Here is a 23116-nt window from a genome sequence, read left to right as displayed (position 1 = left end):
GCGTTATTAGGTGATTGTAACTAATGAGGTGCAAGTATCTAAAGGATCTCTCTGTTAAAAGCAGTAACCCACTGCGATATCCACATAAAATTCAGTTCCATCTGCATTGTATACATTCTACAGCAAGCCTTTAATGAATGTGTTTGTGCTAGTTTATCGTGAGTCAAAACTGCCACTAAAACTCATAGCTCTCTCCAGTAGGAGCTTTAATCCCAACAGTCATCTCATTCTTTTTTAAAGAAGCGCTCAAGGGGAATGGGGTTATAGACGATTGCACCTATCTTGCGTCCCATATTATGCAGTTTTAAGGTGCCACGGACCGGAGATTCAAAGTCCCCTAAATCTCCCAGGGCAGAGACCTGTCCTTACATATACATTACATACAGAAATGGTCCAGCACACTTATACAGTAAATTATACAGTTTTATATACACGTATCAATCATTTCAATGCAGAATCAATGTTCTTGTGATAATTCTTTCTTTATTAAATCTTCATTTAAAAATCTGTAGCCAAAGCCAACGCGTTTCGTCCTTCACGGACTTCTTCAGGGCTACAAATGACACATATATACAACATTAGAATATATTTTTACACTTTAAAAAATTTTGTTTACATTTTTTCAATTACATTATCAATATTTACAACTTTTACAATATTTACAACTCATATAATATTAGAAAAAACAATTTTGTGAATTCATTCACTGATTCTGCAAGAATTAGTTATATATATTTGTGTCCTTTGTTAAATAAAAAAAGGAAACTTCAAAAAACATCCAAACACACCTCAGGGCCTATTTTGTACTTAATCCTTTTTTCAGACTCCTTTCATTTTTTTCTTTCTCTTTAAGATTTTTGCTTCATTCGACATGGAGAGATCTTACTCAGCTAATAGTGAGAGTTATATTAATGAGTGCAATTAGCTTACCGAATTAACTCTGTATCGTGAAGTGTCGTACACCGGTTTCAGTGTGTCCTCTATCCAGGACAGGTAAAGTTTTAAAATCTGAAGAAAAAAAAATCAAAATAACACCCTGCTGTGGTCTTTTCCTTGTTGGTCCTGCAGCCCTCTGCTTTTTTATGGTAGGTGTATTTAGATGGGGTTGTGTGACACTGGCTGTGTTAACCCTGCATGAAGCTGGTGGTCCTGCAATTCTTTGGGTTGTTGTAGTCTTCTGTGATGGTCTTGCTCTTCCCACTCAGTGGTCCTCGCTTAATCTTTCCCGTAAGATGTCTATTTGCTGATTTAGTCTGCTATTTCTTTGTTGGGTACTTTAACTTTGAACCTCTTTGGACTCCTCTGGGGTTGTGGTTCTCTGAAATATTTGCCACACTATTATGTAACATATAGACATGTGCAGTGAAACCTTTAGAAATTTACTGCACTTTTCACCTGCACTCATCACTTAGGCATTTCACAATTTTATACAAATCTGATGAATCCAATGTTATCAATGGTTACCAATAAAACACTGGTTTTACATGTAAACCATGTACAGTTCTACATTTATAACTTATTACCCTTCTGGGAACTTATGGGAAGCCACGACTGTCCAAATAATTCTGAAAAGATATACCCAAACAGTTGCTGTTTTTAGAGAATCACATCCCAAGTTTTTCTACCCTTTCTGGAGGACATTATACTCCAAAGAGTAGCAAAGGTTTAGTTGTGCATATTAAATAGTTGTGCCCCCAGCCGCGTAGCTGGGGGGGGGGAGGGGGCGAACCGCCCCAGGCGGCACTGTTTTGGAGGCGGCAAGCACGCACTTGTGGCCCGTTGCGGCGGCCTTAGTGATTTATTTCGGGACACTCACTGTCTGACACTTTGTCAGTCAGTGTCCCCAGCCCCTAAATAAATTATTAAGGCCGCTGCAACGGGCCAACAGTGCCGTGCCCTCGCCGCGGCACAGTTTGATCAAGTGCAAGCGAAAATTAAAAGAATATAATGGCACTTAAGCCCACTGACTTACAACATAATGAATTCGAGTTGACTTTCCACATTCGTGTTTCTTTGCTATAAAACCAGGGTATGGATCTGCATGTGGGAGAACCTCGTTGGCCGCATACCTTTAGGTGTATTTGCTGGCTTGAAAATGCTTTCCAGTGTAGATCAATGCATGTAGCCTTATTGTATAGCTGAGGTTATTCTGATAGGTCGTCTCGTTGAAAACATTTGTCTTAGTTTGGAATAAATGTATTTTTTGCATTTGAATTCTGATACTCATGTAAAGCGCTCTGATACCTTCGGGTCTAGCCAGTGCTATATAAAAGCTTTCAAATAAATAATTGTGTCTGCAAAACTGTGCAGTAGGGTTAGCGCCAACACGAAATTCATCCTCGAAAAACATTTGAGCGTTTTATTCCCCATTGATTACTGCAGAACTAAAACACTGGTGGAAATTCACATTCAAATAGTGTTTGCACCCCGGTGTATTTTTTGTGATCACAACACTTGGAATAAAGTCACAAGTAGCAGGATGTTTATCTAAGATCGAGGTAACTATTAGCAGCAATACTATGTGTCTCTCGGACATCTTTCAAGTGCTCACCATCCTTTTCCCCCTGCACCCCCCCCCTCCAAGGGGCGGCAATCTGAGGGATAGCACCGGGCGCCACAAGCTCTAGCTACGCCCCTGGCCCTGACCATCTTTGAGGAGTTCTGCAACACTCGCAGTCTGGAAGTCAACGTGTCAGATGAAATTTATGGCTTTTAATCCCTATAGAACTTTTAAAAGTAAAATTGTAATGAATAATCATCCATTGGAGCAAGTAAAGGCATTTACCTATCTGGTGGTCATTATCCAAAGTGACCTAAAATGGAAGTAGCAAATCGACCTAGCATCACTAATGCATCGACAACTGTCTGGTGTACTAAATAGGAAGTTTAATACCTCACTGACCAAACCAATCAGCCCGGTGCTCCAGGTTTACAACATGAAGGTGGTTAATTCCGCACTTTATGGAGCAACCTTACGACTGCAGAAAACAGATTCATGCGTAGCATCACACTGCTCCCCCAAAGGACACCAATGTATCCACTACTACCTGACCTAGGTAGAAGGTCTCTGGCGGAGGTGGCCAAACTGCGCCCTCTACTATACTGGTGCAGGCTCTGGATCACTCCAGAACTAAACCACTATGCAATGGGCTTTCTGGACATAATTGGCGCGGACACATTTCACAAAATAAGCTGGTTGAGAGGAATTTGAAATGCCCTCATAAGCATAAGTATGAGAACACAATGGGAAGAACCTGATAGAGCTAGCTTCCCCTCAAAAAAGATCCTGAAAGAAAAGTACTGGGAGATTATTACACAAAAAACGTTTACTAAAAGTTTGTCTTCCACCCTAACAGGAATCTTTTTGGATGTTAAATTGTCACCGAACTTTGAAGCCTTTTGGGATATAATAGCAAAACCACCTGATAGGAAACTGTATTTTCAGTTCATGGTGGGCACATTGCCCATCAAACCTTTTACTGCTAGATGGTCAAAGTCCAATGACAATTTGTGTTCTTTATGCCAGACTAGAGTGGAGTCGGTGGCACATTTGCTATTTGTTTGCCCAGCTTATGCCGCTCCTCGCCGAGTATGGTTAGCTCCAATTTGTAAATTACTTCGAACTAGAAGGAGCGAAGAAGCAGAAATAATTTTACATACAAACGCTTCTATTCCAATCCCTACAGCTGTAGCGAAATTTCTAGGCTGGGCTTGGTCGATAAGGTCACAGTTTTTTCTTGCATAACATTTTGCTTTTGCCCTTTTATTCTTGTTTTTTTTGTAAATGTAACGGCCCCACAACGCTGCTCCATAAGCGCAGGACAAAAACGTTTTAACCTCCCCCTATCTTGAGTGTTTGAATGGTGACAAAAAATGTTTTAATTGTCCCCCCTACTGAGTTTTAACGGTGTCTATTTTCCAATGGTCACTTTATGTAAGCAGTAAAATATTGCATGATGGTTTTTAAAGATAACGGCTTGAAGATATATCTGTATTTTAAGGTAGTCTTACAATCATGTTTAATTAATTTGTTTACTGGCATTGATATATTTTACAAGTAATGTGTTTTGCACTTTGCTTTTATGACAAAATGTCGAATAAAGCATGTTTGACTGACTGGCCTCCTGAACATCTGGGAGCCTACTGATCTGAACATTCACTAGACACAATTGGCCACATTAGGGTTCATGATCGCAAAAAGGAATATTGCACAGCTAATGGGTGCGTCTCAGCCACCCACAATGGAAGCATGGACGAAAGACCTTGATTGGTGTATGTACAGGGAGAAGTCGTTGCATTTGGCCAGGGGCTGCCCCAATAAGTGGTCCCATATTTGGAGCCCCTGGAATACCTACCATGGAGAAATGTTTGCTGCCTCGTTATATTGAACAGGATGATCCCCTTTCCCCATAACATTCCTTTTCCCTGTAATGCTGTACCATTATCCATTCTATGTTGTGGCAGTGCACAGATGTGTTGATTCCTATGTAATGCTCATTTGAACCAATGTATGTTTAATAAAAAGACTTACAAAAAAAATGGTGGTGGCGCGTATGTTACACTGACCAAAACGGAGGACGGCTATCCTTTGAAGTCCAGGAAGGCTGAGTACAACCCAGCAAGCCATCCTGCTCAGGAGAGCAACACCTTTCACCACACCCAGTTCCCTTTTGTCTCCTATCAGGAAGGAATACACGTCACCCCTCAGGAGTCATTTATAAACATGTAACCCTGGACACTGACCGAAAGGCACATTTGGTTTATGCAGAAAAACGCCAACTCTCTAAAAGCAGCATTTTCACACTAGTAACTTAAAATCCATCTTCACCTTTAAAGAGGATTTTAAGTTAAAATTCAAAGGACTACAAAAAGTAATTCTCGATCTGCTTCCAAACTGAAGTTATCACTTAAGTGTAATAAGGTAAGCCAGTGTTAGTCTACGGGAGAGGGAACCTTGCTACAGTGAAAAAACGACTTTGTGAGTTTTTCACGATCTGGAGATGTAAAACGTTAGTACACGTGCTACTTTTGAAATCCCATGTACCCTGCCTTTTGAGTTGTTGAGGCCTATAATAGGGGTGACTTTAATCATTACAAAGGAAGGTTCAGGACTGGCAAGGGGTTAGCTTGCCAGGTCGAAATGCCAGTCTTAACTGCACTATGGGCTTCAGGCATGGTTTACAGGACTACTTTAGCTGGCTGGACAATGAGTGCTGTAGCCAACCTTACAGGCCCTGGATACATATAGTACCATATTCCTGAGACTTATAAGTAAAATAAATGTTCCACTCAGTTTTAAGCAAACAAATGGACTGAATCCTGAATAACTCACACCTTCACCCCCAGTCAAGAGACCTGGATTAAATCCATCGTTCTTTTGCTCTGGAATGGCATGGTGAGCAAAAAAAACGATGGATTTAGGCCCAGATCTCTGTACTGGGGTGAATGTATGACATTGTTCTGCATTCTGTCCATCAATTGTCGTTTTTACATTCCATTTTAAGCCAGCTTTCCTGGTTTTCCCTGGGAGAGCAAAAACACTTTACTACTGATTAGCAGGACTAAAGTGTGCAATGTCCTAAAACCAACAAGCCTGTTCAATAAGGGAAGGCAAAAATCTGGGGAGATCCTGCAAAAATGGTACCATCCAAAAACCTTTAGCAGAAACAGCAAAATGGCTGTGATTGCCTATAACTGGAAATAAAAAGGATTCTGAGTAGTCCCTGTGAGCAGACTTAGAAATGTGACAGCTGTGGTCTCCAATGCTGTGAACGTTGGAACTGACTGTTGGTATTTTTGTCTTCTTTCGCATTGCCAATGTGTAGTAAGATGTTGCCGTGAAAAGAAAGACACCAAACCAATATTTGGATCATGGATACATGTATTTAATGCAAAAAGGACCAACAAGTGGGAAACAGGATAACTTGGTCCGACAGGTTCTCTTGGTCTCTGCTATCAGAACCTCGCGGCCAGAATAACCACGCAAGACGTAATAAAAATGAACATTCCATACATACTTTCTAGGAAATGAAAAAACACTTACCACGTACTACAGGTATTTAGACTGCCGGTCTTATGCCACGTGAGGCTAAGGTTCCAGCTAAGATTCAGCTAAGGTGTCTGCCAGTGGAGCTAACGAGGCCAGTGCGGGTGCAAAAATAATAATAATAATAAAATAATAATTCATCCAACTCTAAATTGTGCGGGCTAACCAACAGTTTGGCAGACTGGGTACTCCACCATGTTTTTGGCATAGCACAGTTGAAAACTTGGTTAAAGAAACATTATGGTTGTCTACTAACATTATAAACTAATACGTTTTATTAAAAAAAAAAAAAAAATACCAGTTGAAGGGAAAACATGGGTATGACGGAACAGTTGAAAAGCACAGAAACTCCCAATGTGCAACAATAATGACCCCCCCTCCTTTCAACTTCTTGTGATCTCACACATGACTTCACAATTTTTTTAATCTCAATTGTAACTGTGCAAAGACAGCTGATACCTCACAATGTCTCAAACTGTGTTTCCCTTCTCCATCAATCAGACATACAAAGCCAAATTGGATGAAAAAATATGATCCACCAGTTCTATTGTAATTTAACTTACATTTCTCACCTTTATTGTAAACTGTTTGAAGCATTTGTTCGAAGCCAAAAAGGTATTTTAAGACCAGTGACTACTTTCTGTTTGGTGTAAAGATGTTCAGGCATTTTATCCTTTAGTGGTGGGACTGTGGTTCTATGTGACTTTAACTTTTTATTATTTTTAAATGAACTGAGACAGAGTGATAAACTGTTCACAATCATGGACATTAAAAATGGTTAAAATATGCGATCAACTCATTAAAATAAATGCATTGATACTTACGCTGTGAATCTAAGAAATAAGAATGATGCCTAGAAAATATAAGTATTCAATTTGTTGCTTCTATTTTTAATAAAAAAGATATATGTAGTTTGAAAAAAATAAATGTGAGAGGTACTAAAAAGCCGTAGAGATAGGGTTTAAAGATTCTGTATTCAATGGTATAAAATTGACATATACAGTACTCGCTGTGGATGTGCTTAACCGATACTAAAATTACTTTGCTAAAATGCCTCTCTTGTGTTCTCTCTAGTCAGCTTTATGTTGCCTACAAGAAAGGAAATGTGGACCATGCCCTCTCACTTGGTTTTCTCCTCTGCTGGCTGTCTGGTGATTTCACAAATTTGGTTGGCTGCTATTTGACAAATCAACTCCCAATTCAGGTAAATTTTACAAATCTGCTGTAATATGTTCAAAACTAAAATTAGGCTACGTTTGTAACCTACTTAACACCAACGTATTTTTTGTAAGATTATGCTCATCCCCGAAACAGTTCAACAGGTTTAATACTCAAAGGCTTTTTTCTTATCCAACCACCTTGTAAATGGCATTCTCAAATTCTTTAAATTCATTTGCATTTCCATGAAACGTTTAGGGTAAGATAGAAGACCTCAATATTTCTCATTATAGTAATTTTTAGGCACTTTATACACCTCTGGTTAATCTAATCCCTGTGAGGTCCTAAACCTCTTTGACTTTATGGTTTATTGGCACCCATTATATTATTTTGCATGTCTTGTTTTCCAATTCACAAATTTGTTATAGAAATAATTGTTTGGTCATCTAGAGATAGACATGCCATCAATCTTGTTTGGCCTGAACTAATTGCCAGGTGTACATAGCACTGGTAGCAAAATACTGGTTCAAATTGGCGACTTGGTTAGTTATTTTTTAACAGACCTATGAACTAATTGGCCGGTTCGCAAATTATCAATTCCTAGTGGGTCGCAATTCAACCTACTTAATAAATATTAGTAGGTCATAGATTAAGACCCACTAAAAAATAAAACTTTAAGTAATATTTGTTAAAAGTAGGCAGTAGTCCCTGAGACCTTTGCCTATTCTCCAAAAATATTTTTCAACATTCTCAGAGAGGAAGAGATTCCATGAGGACCCCTTCCTGTTTGCAAAAACCTTAGTACCTTTCAGTAGCTGGTGAAAGATGAATATTTTGTCACCAGAATTTGTTGCAAAACATGAATACATATCAATCTGATTTAGTATTTAGAAGGGTGGCCCTAAACACAGACCTTCCAAATACTGAATGCCTTATCACTACCTTTCAAGTAGTCGGTAAAAGATTGTTTTGTGACTTGAATTCGGTTGCAAAACATTAATACCTACCGATCCAATTCAGTATTTGTAAGGGAAGTCCTAAAAATGCCTCTTCCAAACACCAAATCGATATTTGATTGCAAACTTAAATTGTGATTCGATAACTTGTTACCGAATAGCAGTTTAGTATTGTATATAAGATACGGTCTTTTTGCGGTCCCAAAGAGCCCGATTATGTTAATAGAACCTTTAGCGAATGGAAGAGCACTTAATATATCTGGCTCAAAGTCTCCTCCATCCCTCATCTTCCTGCTCCGCAACCTTTGACAGAAAAAGGTCCACTAAATGCTACATAACACATTTGTTGGTTACAAAGATCACTGCTACTAACTTTGCAAATGCAAAGTTTCAATATTCTCACTCCAAATAACTGACTAAACACCACTCAAATTACTTTCATATTTCACCATACTAATTCACCACTAATTCTTTATGGGTTTCCGGAGTAGTGTGCTTCAGCACCCCATCAGGGGTAACAAATGCTATATAAATACAATCCTTTTTTCCTCTTCTATCCTTCCGAATCCAATTAACTGATTAACATATCCACCACTTAAAAATGTACTTAATGTTTCACTATACTAACTCGACACTAATCCTCTATGGGTTCCTGAGTAGCGTGCTACTCGCCGAAAAAAAGCGCTTCGACACCCCGTCAGGGGTAGTAAGCGCTATACAAATGCAATTACAATACAATACATTTATAATATACAGTGCAAAAAATTGCATTGTGATTTGTAATGGAAATCCAAATCACAATGAGGCCATTATGGACCACTGTGACTCGCAAGGGGACAAGGCAGTCGGCGGACGTTGTAATTGTCAGTGGAAGACATACATCCTTTGCAGTTATTTTTCCTGGTGCAAAGTATGAAATGGTTAGAACCTTCCAAGAGCAGGCAGTAAATAAATGTGAAGTGTAAGCAGTCCGTGTTTCACAGCATAAACTCTGCTTGAGCAGACATTGGGAGGGGTGCACTGCATGTACTGCCAAATGTTACATTGCAGATGTGAATACTGAGACCTGGGTTTGCTGTCCCATCCCTGCCTTTGAGACTTTTTGCAAGGAGTCACAATCAGATGCTTGCCTCAAAGGCAGTGTGAGGGCTTTGAGCCTCCTCGACACTGCAAGAGGATCAGCTACCTGTATCGCAGTGCAGCCTTTTACGCATCAGGCTCCATAGTTTTTCCAATACTCTTACTGTGTGTATAACATGAACTTTCCTACTGGCGTTCTTGAAAGTTGATAATAAAATCCCTCTCTTCTGTTTCAAGCAGCAGCAAGGATGTATTCAACTCTGGCCAGGAGTACCTTAGCATGTATATAAGGTCTATGTATATAAAGCTGATGAAAGAATATTGAGACAATCAGTGAGTTGTTTGCATGGAGTCCCTTAAGTTGGGTATGGGCATCCTAGTCATACATTTGAGGAGCAACCTTTAACCACAGCCTGCTCAGGTCTTTCAATTATGTCCAATCTATATGTAGGTTTTTTCTCAAAACAACCACGTTTACAAGTTTCAGATTAAGCCATTCATATATTTTGATGTCTGTAGATTGTTTTTGAGCAATTGTTGTTGGCACTCTCTTTCCCTCAAAAGGGGCACACAGGAGAAAGAAGTCCGTTTTCCACCATTTTCCTCTTTTAATTTGCAGATTTTTACCCTATAATTCAGCATCTATTTGTTACCAAACTCTTCTCATACCTAACTTTGAGGTTTCTGTTGTGGTCTTTAGAATATTTTTCCTTTTAATGCTTTTAGGGATGCCTTTTTATTTCTTACTGTAGACAGCCTAAGCTGTCAGACAAGACCTTTTTTTAGCATAATGGACCACGCTCCCTACAACAAGCACACAAAAGATCATATTGAAATATTTAGGTTATTCTTCGTCACCGTCTGGCTTATTTAGGAGAGTCCCTAACACCGACAGGATTGATGGTCTGTCACTTAGCAGTTGGGTGAATCCCACAGGATGTCGCAGAACATCACATTGTTTACTGCAATTGTAGCCGACATTAGTCATCTGTAAAGTGGCACCCACTCCCCACAGAGGCCAAGTGCAGAGGTAGCAGAGCAATCATTTTTGATGCCACCCACCTACCAATAAACTGACCTACATTTCCATCATTGCACTCCCTCACTCACCAGCCAATATGTTTTAGCCAAACCAGTATCTCTCAGTTCCAACATGGCACATAGCAGCCCCCATGTGAATGAGATGAGAAATGATTGCCTAGAATGCTGACTGGCTGCATGGACGCATCCCACTCGCCTTCCTGGTGTTCAATGTATGAATGTCATGTGCATATTAGGGTGATCGCTTGGCTACGTGGCAAATTCTGGGCAGTGGCTCTAAAAATCCAGGGCAGAGGATCAAAATTCAGGAAAAAATTCAGGACGAAAGATCAATTTTACAGACTTATTTGAGGTGGTCATGCAATTCTAAAAGAGACAGCTGACGCTTACACAAGTCAAAATCCCTACATATTCTTTATTTTGTGTTATACATAGCAGTATTGATCGAACATTTATATGTAGCTGAACTTATTTAAGAATTAAAAGGAAATTAACAATCATACACACAGAGCAGAATTAGACAGCTGACATCGGGGACAGTTCACAATTCTACCCTGTCCTAAGAATCCTAGTGCCAGAAGCAATGTTGTGTTGCTGATCGCAGACTTGGACTACCAGTTTAAATTTACATTTTGAAGGCACACTTATTATCAGAGATTGCACACTTAAGAAACTCTTTGTTCCTGAGCAAGGATACTTCATATTAACTTGAATCTGAGGTTCTAACATATTCAATATCAGTCCAGGTGAATTTTATTTGGGAACAATCGGATTGGCTGTTTCATTGTTTCCAGGCATGGTAAGTATGAATGGAATCCGTTTTTTGTACATTGGGAACTCCAGGTAATTTTGGAGAAAAAAAATAGTTTCTCTGCTCAGAATAGGATATAGCTTGCAACAACATGCAAAGCAAAAGCAGTTAAACTGTATTTGTTGCATAGGCACTAGAGTTCCGAATGACTGGTAATGTCAGATGCATCAGCAGCTTTGCAGAGTTGCTGAAAGGTTTAGGGAAGTCAAAGAAGCCTAAAACCATAGGGGCAATTGTACACTACAATGACATCCGCTGCCTTACAGCGACTCTACAAATGTCCACATGGTTTCAGTATATGTCCTTTGCTAGAGCATAGTCACGTACATTAAAATTATTCGGCAATGAATGATTAACTAATGTGGTAGAGTTGACTAAGTTATGTGGCTAGAAAAAGCGGAGTGTGTGATAATAGACCATATTCTGTGGCAATATTAATTATTTGGTAGTATCTCACCTCAGTACAGTGTTGCACCTGGATAGCGCAATCAGCAACAGAAATGGTTACCCATGAACCTTGCCACTAGTGCTGTTGAGAAGGATCGGACTCCATTGGAATACATCAGGATTGTACGTTCACATCCATTTAAGCTACTAACGTTTTGTTAAAATTATTATCATCTTAAGCAGCAGATGGTGGTCTATTTAGCAAGCGAGGAAAATCCATCATTTTATGTCTGGGTGGAGAATAACTGAATTCCATTGGTCCTGGGCATATGGAGTGCAGAAACTCTGAAGTGTAACTTTTCATCAGCTGATCAGGGGTAAGAGTAAACACAACGCAGATCACAAAGGCTCCCCAACACAACCAAAAGGGTGAGAGATTGATGAAAAGACAATCGAAACACAATATAGCAACAAGTTGGATAGAGCTGTTTTGATCTTTGGGCTTTGCATATATTAAAAAAGATACTTCCATTATAACCTCTTATCTTTTTCTCCAAAATCCAGATAGTGCTTGTTCACACCAATGTCTCATTTTTATGTATCGCTATTGACTTGCAACTGTATTTCTTTCTTCTAAATACGACAAATTATTTTAACACTAAAAAGCAGATATTTCCAGACATAGTGGCAATCAAAATATTTACTTTTAAGTAACCATCCGTTTTCACCTAATCCTACTATTCTCCCAATAACAAACACAATTTTAGAAATTTCAGCGCAATGTGAAAACGATAATCTGGTTATTGAACTAACCTTGACTGCATTCTTTGTACTGGAGCTTTAAGCAAAAACGCAATCACAGTGACAGCTGGATTCGAAATATTAATCTTTAGACTGCAAGCAGCTGTAGACAGTAACCATTAAGACACATCCAGCATTCTATTTTTGGAATGACGGTTGGAAGTGATTACGCTAAATTTAGTCCTTGCCTTCCCTACTAAATTCAGCACAGATGGTCTTTTATTTGCCTGCTTAAAGTGGTTAACCCCTTGGATGCGGCTGGAATTTTGGCCTCGGTGGGCAAAATTCCACGCATGCGCAGTTCGGATGACTCCCGGCCGTCCGACACACACACACCCGCATCGGACCGCAGCATCGGACGCCCGGGGGCCGTCTGACGCATGCAAGGGGTTAAAAGACCTCAGACTCTGAATTCCAGTTCATGGGTTTTATTATAAGGTCAAAAATAATTGAATATAAACACACCTTAAAATCCGAGTACATAGAGACATGAATATCAATACAGAGCCAAGTCTACGAATATAATTCATTCGGCATAAAAGTCATAATGTGATGAACTCCAAAATCAAAATACAACACAGAATTGAAGCTGAGTCCAAATCCTTTTACATAAGGAAGGAAAACAGAAGTTATCTTTCCCTACACTGCTCTCATGGAGGGTCCTGCCTATTTCCCCTATATCATCCCCAAAGGTGTCAGCAGGTGTTGACTTTCTAAGAAGTACTCACGTCAAATGGGTCTGATGGCTTTAGTCTATGGAGCTCGCTCTAAGATGCTCCTTCTCCTCCGAAAAATGTAGAAGGCCGGTTTTCTGTCAGTGCGCCTCATACAAAAAGACAATTTTCTGCCTACAATACGTCACACTTTCAGCCAGACATGAAAGGCCTCCCTTTTCGCCTTCCAGTAGTCTTCAGACATTCAGGGTATCTCCTTAAATCTAAGAATAACGAGGTCGAATTCCTGCACCTGCACTAGGATGAGAACATACTGTCTTCGCATACAAAAAGGATTCATTTAATTAATTCTTGAGCAACCAAGGGGAATGAAACAAACACCCTGCAATATTGGGCCTAAAGTGCAGGCCACTTAAACAACACACAGTTACATTTATATGGATATTAATCTAATCCTGCACTTTATGCAAACAGGAGTTATAAGTGTCTCTAATACATGTAAAATTCTACTTGAAGGTGCACATTACATTTCAATAATTATATAACGTGAATAAATGCGTCTTAATAAACCTTAAGCACTGCAATCGATAAAAATACATGCGAGTGCATTTAAACCATGAATATAATGCATCCATGCAATTTAGAGTGTTGTAAGCGCTCTATCCGAAGCAAGATAAAAAATTACATTCAAAATTACAGGCAAACGCTGTCTGTTAGTGTTAGCTATGAACAACAGACATTCGTCCGAAACAACGGGGACAGTCCTTGTAAATGATGGACAGGTAGGCTTCCTATTCCATTTTCGGAACAAACATGTCTTTCTAAAACCAGATCAGTGCTTAAACCACATCTCAATTTGCTTTACCTTTCACGTTTAAAAGCCTCACAGAAAACCAAGTTGTTTTCTGTTGCAGCCTCATTTCAGTGTGCAAGCACCACAGCAATAATTCTTTGTATTAAGGTGTGCCTTCTTAGAGCCCTATTCAGAAGGGTAACTTAGACTTCTGAGTAAACTTACACTTTGAGTAATTTTACTACTTTTCAGTATACACACACTACACTTTTATAGTAACTTACACTGTTGTAGTAAGTCCAGTAATACACATGGCCAACCACTGGTACTGCAGTACCCTTCCATAGAAAATAATCAAAGTAGAGTCTTAAAATAGAACCTCATAGGAAATAGTGTTATATTCAATTATTGAAATGAGTAACAAATATAAATAAATATAATGTAATATTAATATATATAAAAAAGAGTACATATTTAATCATAAAATATTTAAGAACCGATTTTTAATTCGAAGTATACTATTAAATATCATTAAAACTAAATGAATATCGATGAATTCTATACACCACTTTTGCTTCTTTCTGGCCCAGGATACTTTTTCATTCTATTTACTGCACTTTCTGCACTCACAAAGCATCCATGTGTTTGCTGGCTGTCTCCCCTCCTCCCCTGTACTGCTCTTGCCCTGTCCCCTTCCAGCGTTGTTGCTTGGCCAGCCGCCTCCCTGTCATTTCTTCTTGTCGCCCCATTGCTCTCCCCACTATTGTTACTTGCCAGTCCACCTACTGTGTTGTTGCCCCATTGTCTTATCTTGCCCATCCTCCTCCTCAATACGTGTTGTTGCTTGACCCGCTCCCCCTTTCTCTGCCCCCTGTTCTTTGCTGCCCCGTCCCCCACTGCCTTTTCCCATCGTAGCTTTCCCTGTGCCACCGCCCTCCCTCCTTGTCACTGTTACTTTACCAGTCTCTCCTCTGCGGTTGTTGCTTGCCTCTCCCCTCTCCCCATTGTCCTGCCAGAAAAAAATGTGCTATGACGCAGCCATCACTAGCCGCACTGCTGTACAACTTGGCTAAAACACATTGACAAAGCCAATTGCACTAGCATAAGAAAGACCTATTGACTCTGCCTCTGCCTGTTTTCTTCAATCAGGTATTAAGTTCTTACCCTGAAATTTTTTTTTAATGAGTTTTTCAAGATTTGATTTGGGCAGGTGGTGCAAAGGGAGGCAGGCTAACTGGTCAATAGTCCTTTGGAACCTTTTTGCACACTTTATTGGCTGTATCTGCCCTCCGTGGCCTATTATATGCACAGGCTGTATACCATTGAATACTGCTATCTAAATTACATTTTCTGCAACCTTACATTAAGGTTTTAAAACTGATGCTGTTTGGTCGTGTGGCAGTGTTAAGGGTAGGACAACACTTTGATGCATCAGGAATATACACAGGCAGTGGTAATAGCTATCTAATGCTCTGTGTGTATACGTGTAACACAGATCATACCAGCAAACTGCTCAAACCCACATGGTGAGTGATATTAATCCTCGGAGACAGATCTCAGCTTGTGTAGTATCGGGAGAAATATGAATTCGGTAGGAAATGTGGTAAATTGCACACCTTTCTAAGGTACGCTTTGATATTGTTGTTTCAGACGGTTACGGCTATAGTTTACATTGACTTGGACCTGGTGGTGATTTCCCAGTTTGCCTACTACAAGATAAAGCATTCGAAGATGAAATGTGAGTACTTTCTTTGATCAAGGTATAACAGAATTAACGGCACAAGTTTTATTTAAGCTGTCTTGCTTAGTTTTCATATTCCATTTATATGTACTTTTTAGGTTTTGCCTAGCAATGCGTACGAAGTACGCATGCGCTAGCAAAACCTCTTGAGTTCTATGTCGGGTGATGACCCGCCTCTGTCTATCATTGGCTAGCTCCATAAATGGAGGCTAGCCATTGGGAGACAGAGGCTGTCAATCGCGCTTTCTCTTGAAAACGCGATTCGGGGGCGTTTCGCGGTGTTTTTTTAAGCCCCGCCCCTTTGTCCCGGGCCGCGCTGTCATTGGCTGCCGGCCCGGGACACCCCCGTGACGTCATTCCCGGGCCGCGCTGTGATTGGCTGCCGGCCTGGGACACCCCCGTGACGTCAGCCAATCACAGCACGGCCCGGGACCTGACTTGACTTTTTTTTTTGTAATGTCGCACTCCAACGGGGAAACCTACACTTACCGTGATAACAAATGTTTCTGTTACCTAACACAATGGTGCCTATTTTGTCCATTTCAGAAGAATCGGCTGGTAAATTGGGTGTGCAATTAAAAGATTAGGAGTTCGATCCTGTGAGATATAAGTTGCACACAGGTCCCTGCAGTTTTCTCTTAGAGACTCGACCACAGATCTATGACTATGAATAATAGTCTCCCATAACCACTCTCGTCTTGTTTGCTTTTTGGCACCAATTAAGCAGAGGATGTGTTGGCGCATAGAGGACTCTAAACAACTTTGAAGTGCCGAGTAACTGGCTTGCTGTATATAACCCGCAGTCTGCTGGTGTGAGAGCCTTCAAACACGGCGACTTTCATTTTAAATGGGCGAGTCTGAATAACTTGTTTTAGTTTTTACGAGGCACTTTTACCAGCCCGTGTGAAGAAGTACAGGCAGGGAGTTCTCAATTGTGCTGTTCATTGGGCGTGTCACAAGCAAGGCTTATTCAGAAACGACGTGAACCTTGTAATAATTCACGGCAAAACAGCAGTTGCATTTAGAGCCGTTAACCTTACAAGATGCTTGATGTACCTTCTGCCGCACCGTTAACCTTACAAGATGCTTGATGTACCTTCTGCCGCACCGTTAACCTTACAAGATGCTTGATGTACCTTCTGCCGCACCGTTAACCTTACAAGATGCTTGATGTACCTTCTGCCGCACCGGTAACCTTACAAGATAATTGATGTACCTTCTTCCGCCCAGTCGGTGCTCGTGACGTTACTAAGTAACTTACCTTGAATGGCGAAGTCCCTTATCTAGCGCTTCCGCATGGGTCGGACATATTTTGGCGGGTGTGTGTTAAAAGATGGACTTTGTTGTGATAGCTTGTGCCTTAAAGTTTTAAAATCCAATTTCAAAAATAGCCTGTGGGGCGGGTACATCTTTATTATAGTTTGACGTTCTAATGTTATTTGGTCGTGCGTTATTACTATGCCAAAATACAAGTATGGGAAGAAAGAGCGATTTAGCATGACAATAACTGTTAACAATGAACAATTTTTTTTTTAATCATTTCTTGGGCAATATGCATCTTAAACCATCGTCCTGGTTATTCCCCTTCACCCACTGCTCTCTTTAAATGTTTCAGCTCCCTCGGCTGAAATATGCTTTTTAATAATATCTACTGGATTGTTTTGAGAAATAAGGCAGCGCACAACATAGGTTTTTGATTTTTCCTTCATAAACCATCCTCCGTTCTCACGTCAGTTGCTTGGCTCATTTTAAGTGTTTTTCAGGGTATGTATTAAATACATTGGAAAGTGCTAAGGGATATTTGTCTTTATTTCTTAGATGAGCCTTTGCTTAATTGTCTACAGCGTTTTTTTGTTGTCTCGTAATGGTTATATTTCACACAATTCTGAGAAAATATTGTGATACTTTTTTGTGGCGCTCTTTATGAGGACCATTCCTCTAGATAATAGGGGGTCGACAGCACCCGACTCAACAAGTGCTGTAAAAGGGCGTAATGTTGGGTGATTCGATGATTCTGTGTCACAGGGACTCCACTTTTTCGTGTTCTAGGGTTTGATTCAACAAATCAGTTAGTTCTTTAGTTTGTAAGCTTGGTTCATTTAATTGGGTCGGTTGGCCCAACGCATCTCCCTACAGTGAGCCAGTAAGGTAGGCCAAATGCCACGATAGAACAAGCATTTACAATGCAACGGTTTCGCCTTTGGAAACGTTAAAGCTATTTGCAATGTAAATGACAATGCAATTTATTTATCTGTTTTCAAAACCAACACATAAATACAAATGTTGTCATTTACAATGCCAATAGCTCAAACTTTTCCAAAGGCGAAACCGTTGCATTGTAAATGCTTGTTTAATTTGCAGTGTGTAATATTGGTAATACATCATCATTAAAAAATATTGAAAGTTTGCCACGAGTTTTGCTTCCCATCAAAAATATATTAATTTGGATAGCATCACTGTCCCTACCTTGTGCATTTGCAGCATTCTTACCTAAATTCAGATTAACATTTGATGAACTAACCTTAAATTTAGGATACTACTCAAAGGCACAACAAAGGAGTGTTAGTGTTCTCGCATTCAGAGTTGGTTATAGTTGTGCTGAATCCTGCGCAAATGATAGATTGTTACATATATTGATTATGCTGCAGGATATTAAAGCATTATTGTGCCGATATTATGAAAATGCTAAGAGTGTACCTTTCATTTTCAAGTTTTCATAAATCATTGACAAATCTTCTCCTTTTCCGGGTTCCAACTTTTTCAAAATTATGAACAATTATATGAATTACATTTCTTTCCTCATATTCAGAAAATAAATGTCATTCTACCTACAAGGGGTTATGTGCATATATCAATTGTAGAATAGTCTATATTATTTAAGTAGAGAACTAACACAACTAGGTGCATCTATTAAATCATTTTGTATTTCATTCAAAGACAAATGGTTTCATTAGGGGTTCAACATGAAGAAATACTTCAGCAACATTGATAACCGAACAAGAAAGAAATTCTTTAGATTTTACTAATAATAAATGTTCAATAGAGTGCCACAATGTGTACGAAGTCAGGAAGTGAGTCCATCCAAAGTACTTCAGTAAGAAAAGGACACAAGATTTAATGGGATTTGGTAATGTAGCATATATCTTACCACCCTTCAATTTCACATTTGTTTTAAATATCCTGTTCTTTATTTTCTCTGTTATTAGTGAATTCCAGCTTGAAGACAATCTGCTTTTCCTGGCTTACAGTGTTCATCATATTGTCTGTTATTCTTCCTGGTCAGCTGTTTCTTGGAGTTGAACGCGGTGTAGAGCTAAATGCAGACCAGGTAGCTATTGTATTTGTTGTCCTAAGATTGTATTGTTCTCATGCCTTCATGTACGGTTTGTGTGTGAATGGGATTGTAGCCTTTTTAGACACTTTACACAATTGGTATCACACTTTCTCTTACTGTCACACTTGTGCTCTCTCGCTCCTCTTATAACAGTGCTAAAAAAACTGTAAACTTTGTAGCAGGTAAGATTGCCTAACAATTCAAAGCTCACTGCTGTGTGTCACCTATCAGTCACAGGTATAAATCGAAGGCGAGGCAATCAAGCTTTCATCCAAGGTTAATAAACTGAGTTGAATAGTAATCATCCAACCATCGCTATGGAAAGAAAGTACTTTGCTCATGGTTCATTGCGGTTCTCATAAAAAAATTATTTTCCTTTACTTCAAAATACCTCCTTGGTTTGTCATGATATTGTTTGCTGTTAACCCCTTAGCTGCCGAGGCTTTTCCTGCTCTGGTGCTGAGCCTGTTTTTTTTTGTTTGGGACACTTCACACTTAAACCCTCATAGCTTTTATTTTCACAAAAACTGTGACCCCGAACCCACCACTCCCACCACCACAAGCTTGGGATTCTAAAAGTATGCATGTATGTGGGTGTCTTTTGAACAATCCATTACAATAACCAAAATATAGCAACATCATGTTTCGGGATGGTGGGGTTAGGGGATTGGGGGGGAAAAGTGGTGTGCAAGAAAGATGTGTGTTTTTTTGTTTTAGAAATGGCATCAATATGCAATGATCACAATCTGCCCAGATTTTCATGAACAAGCAGTGCTGTAAAAAATAAAAAGTAGTTTTACCACACTGTTTGCATTTTCTAAGTAATAGTATTTTTTTCTATTTGTGGAGGCTTGTAGTTTGTGCTCGAAAGATGTGTGAAGCCTTATGGGTAGATCAAGAAAGGTATACATTCAGAAAATTAGATAAAATTCACCAAGAGGTAATTTTGTAGATAATTTATGGTTTTCTAAAAGAAAATAATAGGTGAATTTTTTTGTTAAAGATTGATAATAAGTCTGATAAAATTGAAATAGGTGCCAAAATTTTCATCTATAATTTTTTTGCCCCTTTGGCCTGTTTGTTCGCGGGGGGAGTAGGGGTGGTGTGTGTGTGTGTGTGTGTGTATATATATATATATATATATATATATATATATCTGGGGTTTATCTAAAAATATTCAACACCCACAGTCATCACTGAGTTGCAGCTTATAAGGATTTTTGGGTCTCGCCTAGGACCGCATGCACTGTCACTTCCAAGATATTTTCAGTTTTTTACTTACAAGGGGCTTATTGCTCGCCAATTGATTACTAGTGGTTGGCTTCATCCTCACTCCTTTCCTTGCTTCTCTATAGTCTGCGTGTGCCGGCTTCACTTTCTCCTTGTGTGTTTTCCCCTCCCCTGGAGGATGGTCCAAGTACTGCTTCCTTGTAGCACCTAGTGTCCTTCCACTCTTTGCACAGTTTCAGAATACTTTTAATTATTATAGGTGAAGCACTCCATAAGAGTGCATGTGTTTGCAGGCCACTGACATTCCGTGTTATGGGTTTCTCCATTAACCGCATGCGCGCTAGCGGTTTTCCCGCTGTGCGCTGCGTTTTTTAAAAAGCCGCGTTACATGACGAGCTGAGCTCGTCATGAGCGTGCGAGCGGCGCAACTCAGGGCGAGCTCAGCTCGTCATGAGCGCGGAAGGGGTTAAACTCTCATATCCCTCTCTGCGCTGTACGGAAATTAGTGTGAGTAAAAGTCACGGGGCCCTACTGAGGCAAATCCAATTTTAAATAAAACAAGCACATCATGTGAGGGTTGTGGCAAACAAACTCGCACATAATGTAATTTCGTCATTGTTGGAGTCAGACAGGAGAAACATTTACGATGACTGGTTGTCCCTAGGTATCTGTGACGGCCATAAAGCAACCTACTGGTTAACCACCTGCTAACTGGTAGGCACGAATGCATAACCCCCAAGACATTCATATGCCTTGCCTGTAGCTTCCAAGTGGGGGCATTGCATGTGGATCCTTGAGACAGAACTGCCTTCCTAATAGGATGCACTTTGTGTCCGTGAATGTGATGTTGATCATTGAAAAGGCACAAGCGAGACTACAAGGCCCACAATCCAATATGGTGCTGATGCATGTTGCAAGTAGCTGATGCATGTTGATGGTTGGGCTAATGAGGCAAATGTGTGTAATGAATATGGCTGCTCATCATCAAGCCACACCCAATACCCCAACACTCCCCTCAGACAGAGGTAAAACTCAACACTCCCTTAAGGTGAGGTACCTTTCACCACTGCACCTTTTAAATAGTACACTTTGGGCAGCACCCCCAAAAGACCAGGCAATTAGGCAGCACTCCCTTATGGCGGAGCAAGAAAATCAATCCAAATGTACGGAATAGAACACGGATAAGTTTATTAATGTAACATTTATCACAGATTAATAAAATGTTCAAAAAGGTAGGCCAAATATATCAATCAATGCAGATTCTTTAATGCCAATTACCTACAATAAAATAAACCATTGGAATAAAATGCAATATGTACAGTTAAGAGAGAGTAGAATAAATAAATATATATTGCCACTATGTAGCCCCCTTGTTCGACGCCGGTGCTCTTTGATGGGGCGGTACGTTTCTTCCGGCAGAGCCACGCCGGTGTCAATGAAAGCAGGGGTTTGCCTCGCAGCAAAAATAATGGAAACACACTGTCTCGTGTACAGGAATCAAGGCGGTTTTATTTTAGATGTTCGACATGGCGATATATCTATATCTATATCTATATCTATATCTATATCTATCCTACTGGCGATAGCCAGTAGGTATATATAGTTAGGATTGGCTACCATAGGAAATCCGCAACATTCTATTGGGAATAACTTTGGCGCCGGTTGAGGAATTTGCGTGTAAGTTTCCAAAATTTTGGCCAGCTCAGCTGCGCTCCTTCCCTGAAAGTTTCAGGGGGATTCTTGAAGTGGGGGCTGAGAAAAAAGGGGGGGGGTCCCAAAACGTGTTTTCCCCATGTTAATTTCCATAGGACGTTCTGACAAGTCTACAGCCCGAACCGCTGAACGGAATTACACCAAACTTGGCAAAATTGTAGGGACTGGTACGCAGAAGTGCCTTTGCTATATTTGGTGAAAATTGCTCCAGTGGTTTTTATGAAAATTAACTTCAAAAACACATATATATCTGGGCGGAGCCTAACCACACATCTAATCTGATTGGCTGTCAGCACTTCATCCAAGAAGTGTTGGCAGCCATCTTGGGACCAATATACATGATAGCACCTCATTAAAAAGCATTGTAGTTAATAGAGGGTTTTAGGACTTTAGTTACATTATAAATCATTTGTTGATGGTACCATACTCATTTTAGGAATTGTGGTGTGTTCTAAGGTGATTTTACCATGTGAAAAAGCCTTCTGCTGGGATATCACGAATCATGTTTGAAAGAAAACTATTATCTCATGCTTTTCCCACAGTGGTTTGGAAGGGGATCTATAAGCTAAACTGAAAGCACATTTTCTGTAAATTCACATTATCTTTCTCAGTCATGTGAGAATGAAGTCTGACATTCTCAGTAAAACATGTACATCCAACAAGGACAGAGACTGTCAGTTGATTCCTTTGTGTTCTACTGCAGCCTCCTAGAGTGTTCTAAAGAACAACTAGAGCGCTAACAGTCCTACCTATTACAAAGGTATGGCACACCTGAAGCCATCTTGATTGAAATAAAGTGGTAACTCTTAAAACATTTAATTTAAAAAGGAGCAAAATGAGGGGGTATATTTTGTCATAGAAAGTATGATTAGTGCTGCAGAAAGAAAAATTAGGGCACATTTTGAGTGACTTCTCAAATCCTCTTCTATTTCATTTAAAAATTCTGACATGCAGTCTCCCAAGATGGCCACCAGAGACAAAAGAGCCCAAATGTAGCCCAAATATCACCCAGATGTAGCCCAAGTATAGCCCAATGACCGAATATCCCAGAGTGTTCTAAAGAACAACTAGAGCGCTAACAGTCCTACTTATTACAAAGGTATGGCACACCTGAAGCCATCTTGATTGGAATAAAGTGGTAACTCTTAAAACATTTAATTTAAAAAGGAACAAAATGAGGGGGTTCATTTTGCCATAGAAAGTATGATTAGTGCTTCAGAAAGAAAAATTAGGGCACATTTTGAGTGACTTCTCAAATCCTCTTCAATTTCATTAAAAAAATTCTGACATGCAGACTGAAACATGCACTTTGAATACCAGCAGCAGACTTCCCTGGTGAGCAGTAGCTTTA

General features: G+C 39.8%; 1 protein-coding gene across 1 annotated transcript in view; it reads left to right on the top strand.

The window, feature by feature from the left end:
- LOC144792202 (lysosomal amino acid transporter 1 homolog) overlaps positions 1–23116 on the top strand; it is a 157674-nt gene that overhangs the window by 82262 nt on the left and 52296 nt on the right. Inside the window, exons 2-4 of the mRNA XM_078667102.1 lie at positions 7121–7250; positions 15398–15485; positions 18695–18816. Of these exons, the coding sequence (XP_078523228.1) occupies positions 7121–7250; positions 15398–15485; positions 18695–18816 (340 nt within the window). The remainder of the gene's footprint in view (positions 1–7120; positions 7251–15397; positions 15486–18694; positions 18817–23116) is intronic.

Source organism: Lissotriton helveticus, chromosome 11 (assembly GCF_964261635.1).
Source record: "Lissotriton helveticus chromosome 11, aLisHel1.1, whole genome shotgun sequence".
Classification (NCBI taxonomy): domain Eukaryota; kingdom Metazoa; phylum Chordata; class Amphibia; order Caudata; family Salamandridae; genus Lissotriton; species Lissotriton helveticus.
Note: the sequence above shows the minus strand (reverse complement) of the source record. Positions and strands in the feature narration are given on the sequence as shown.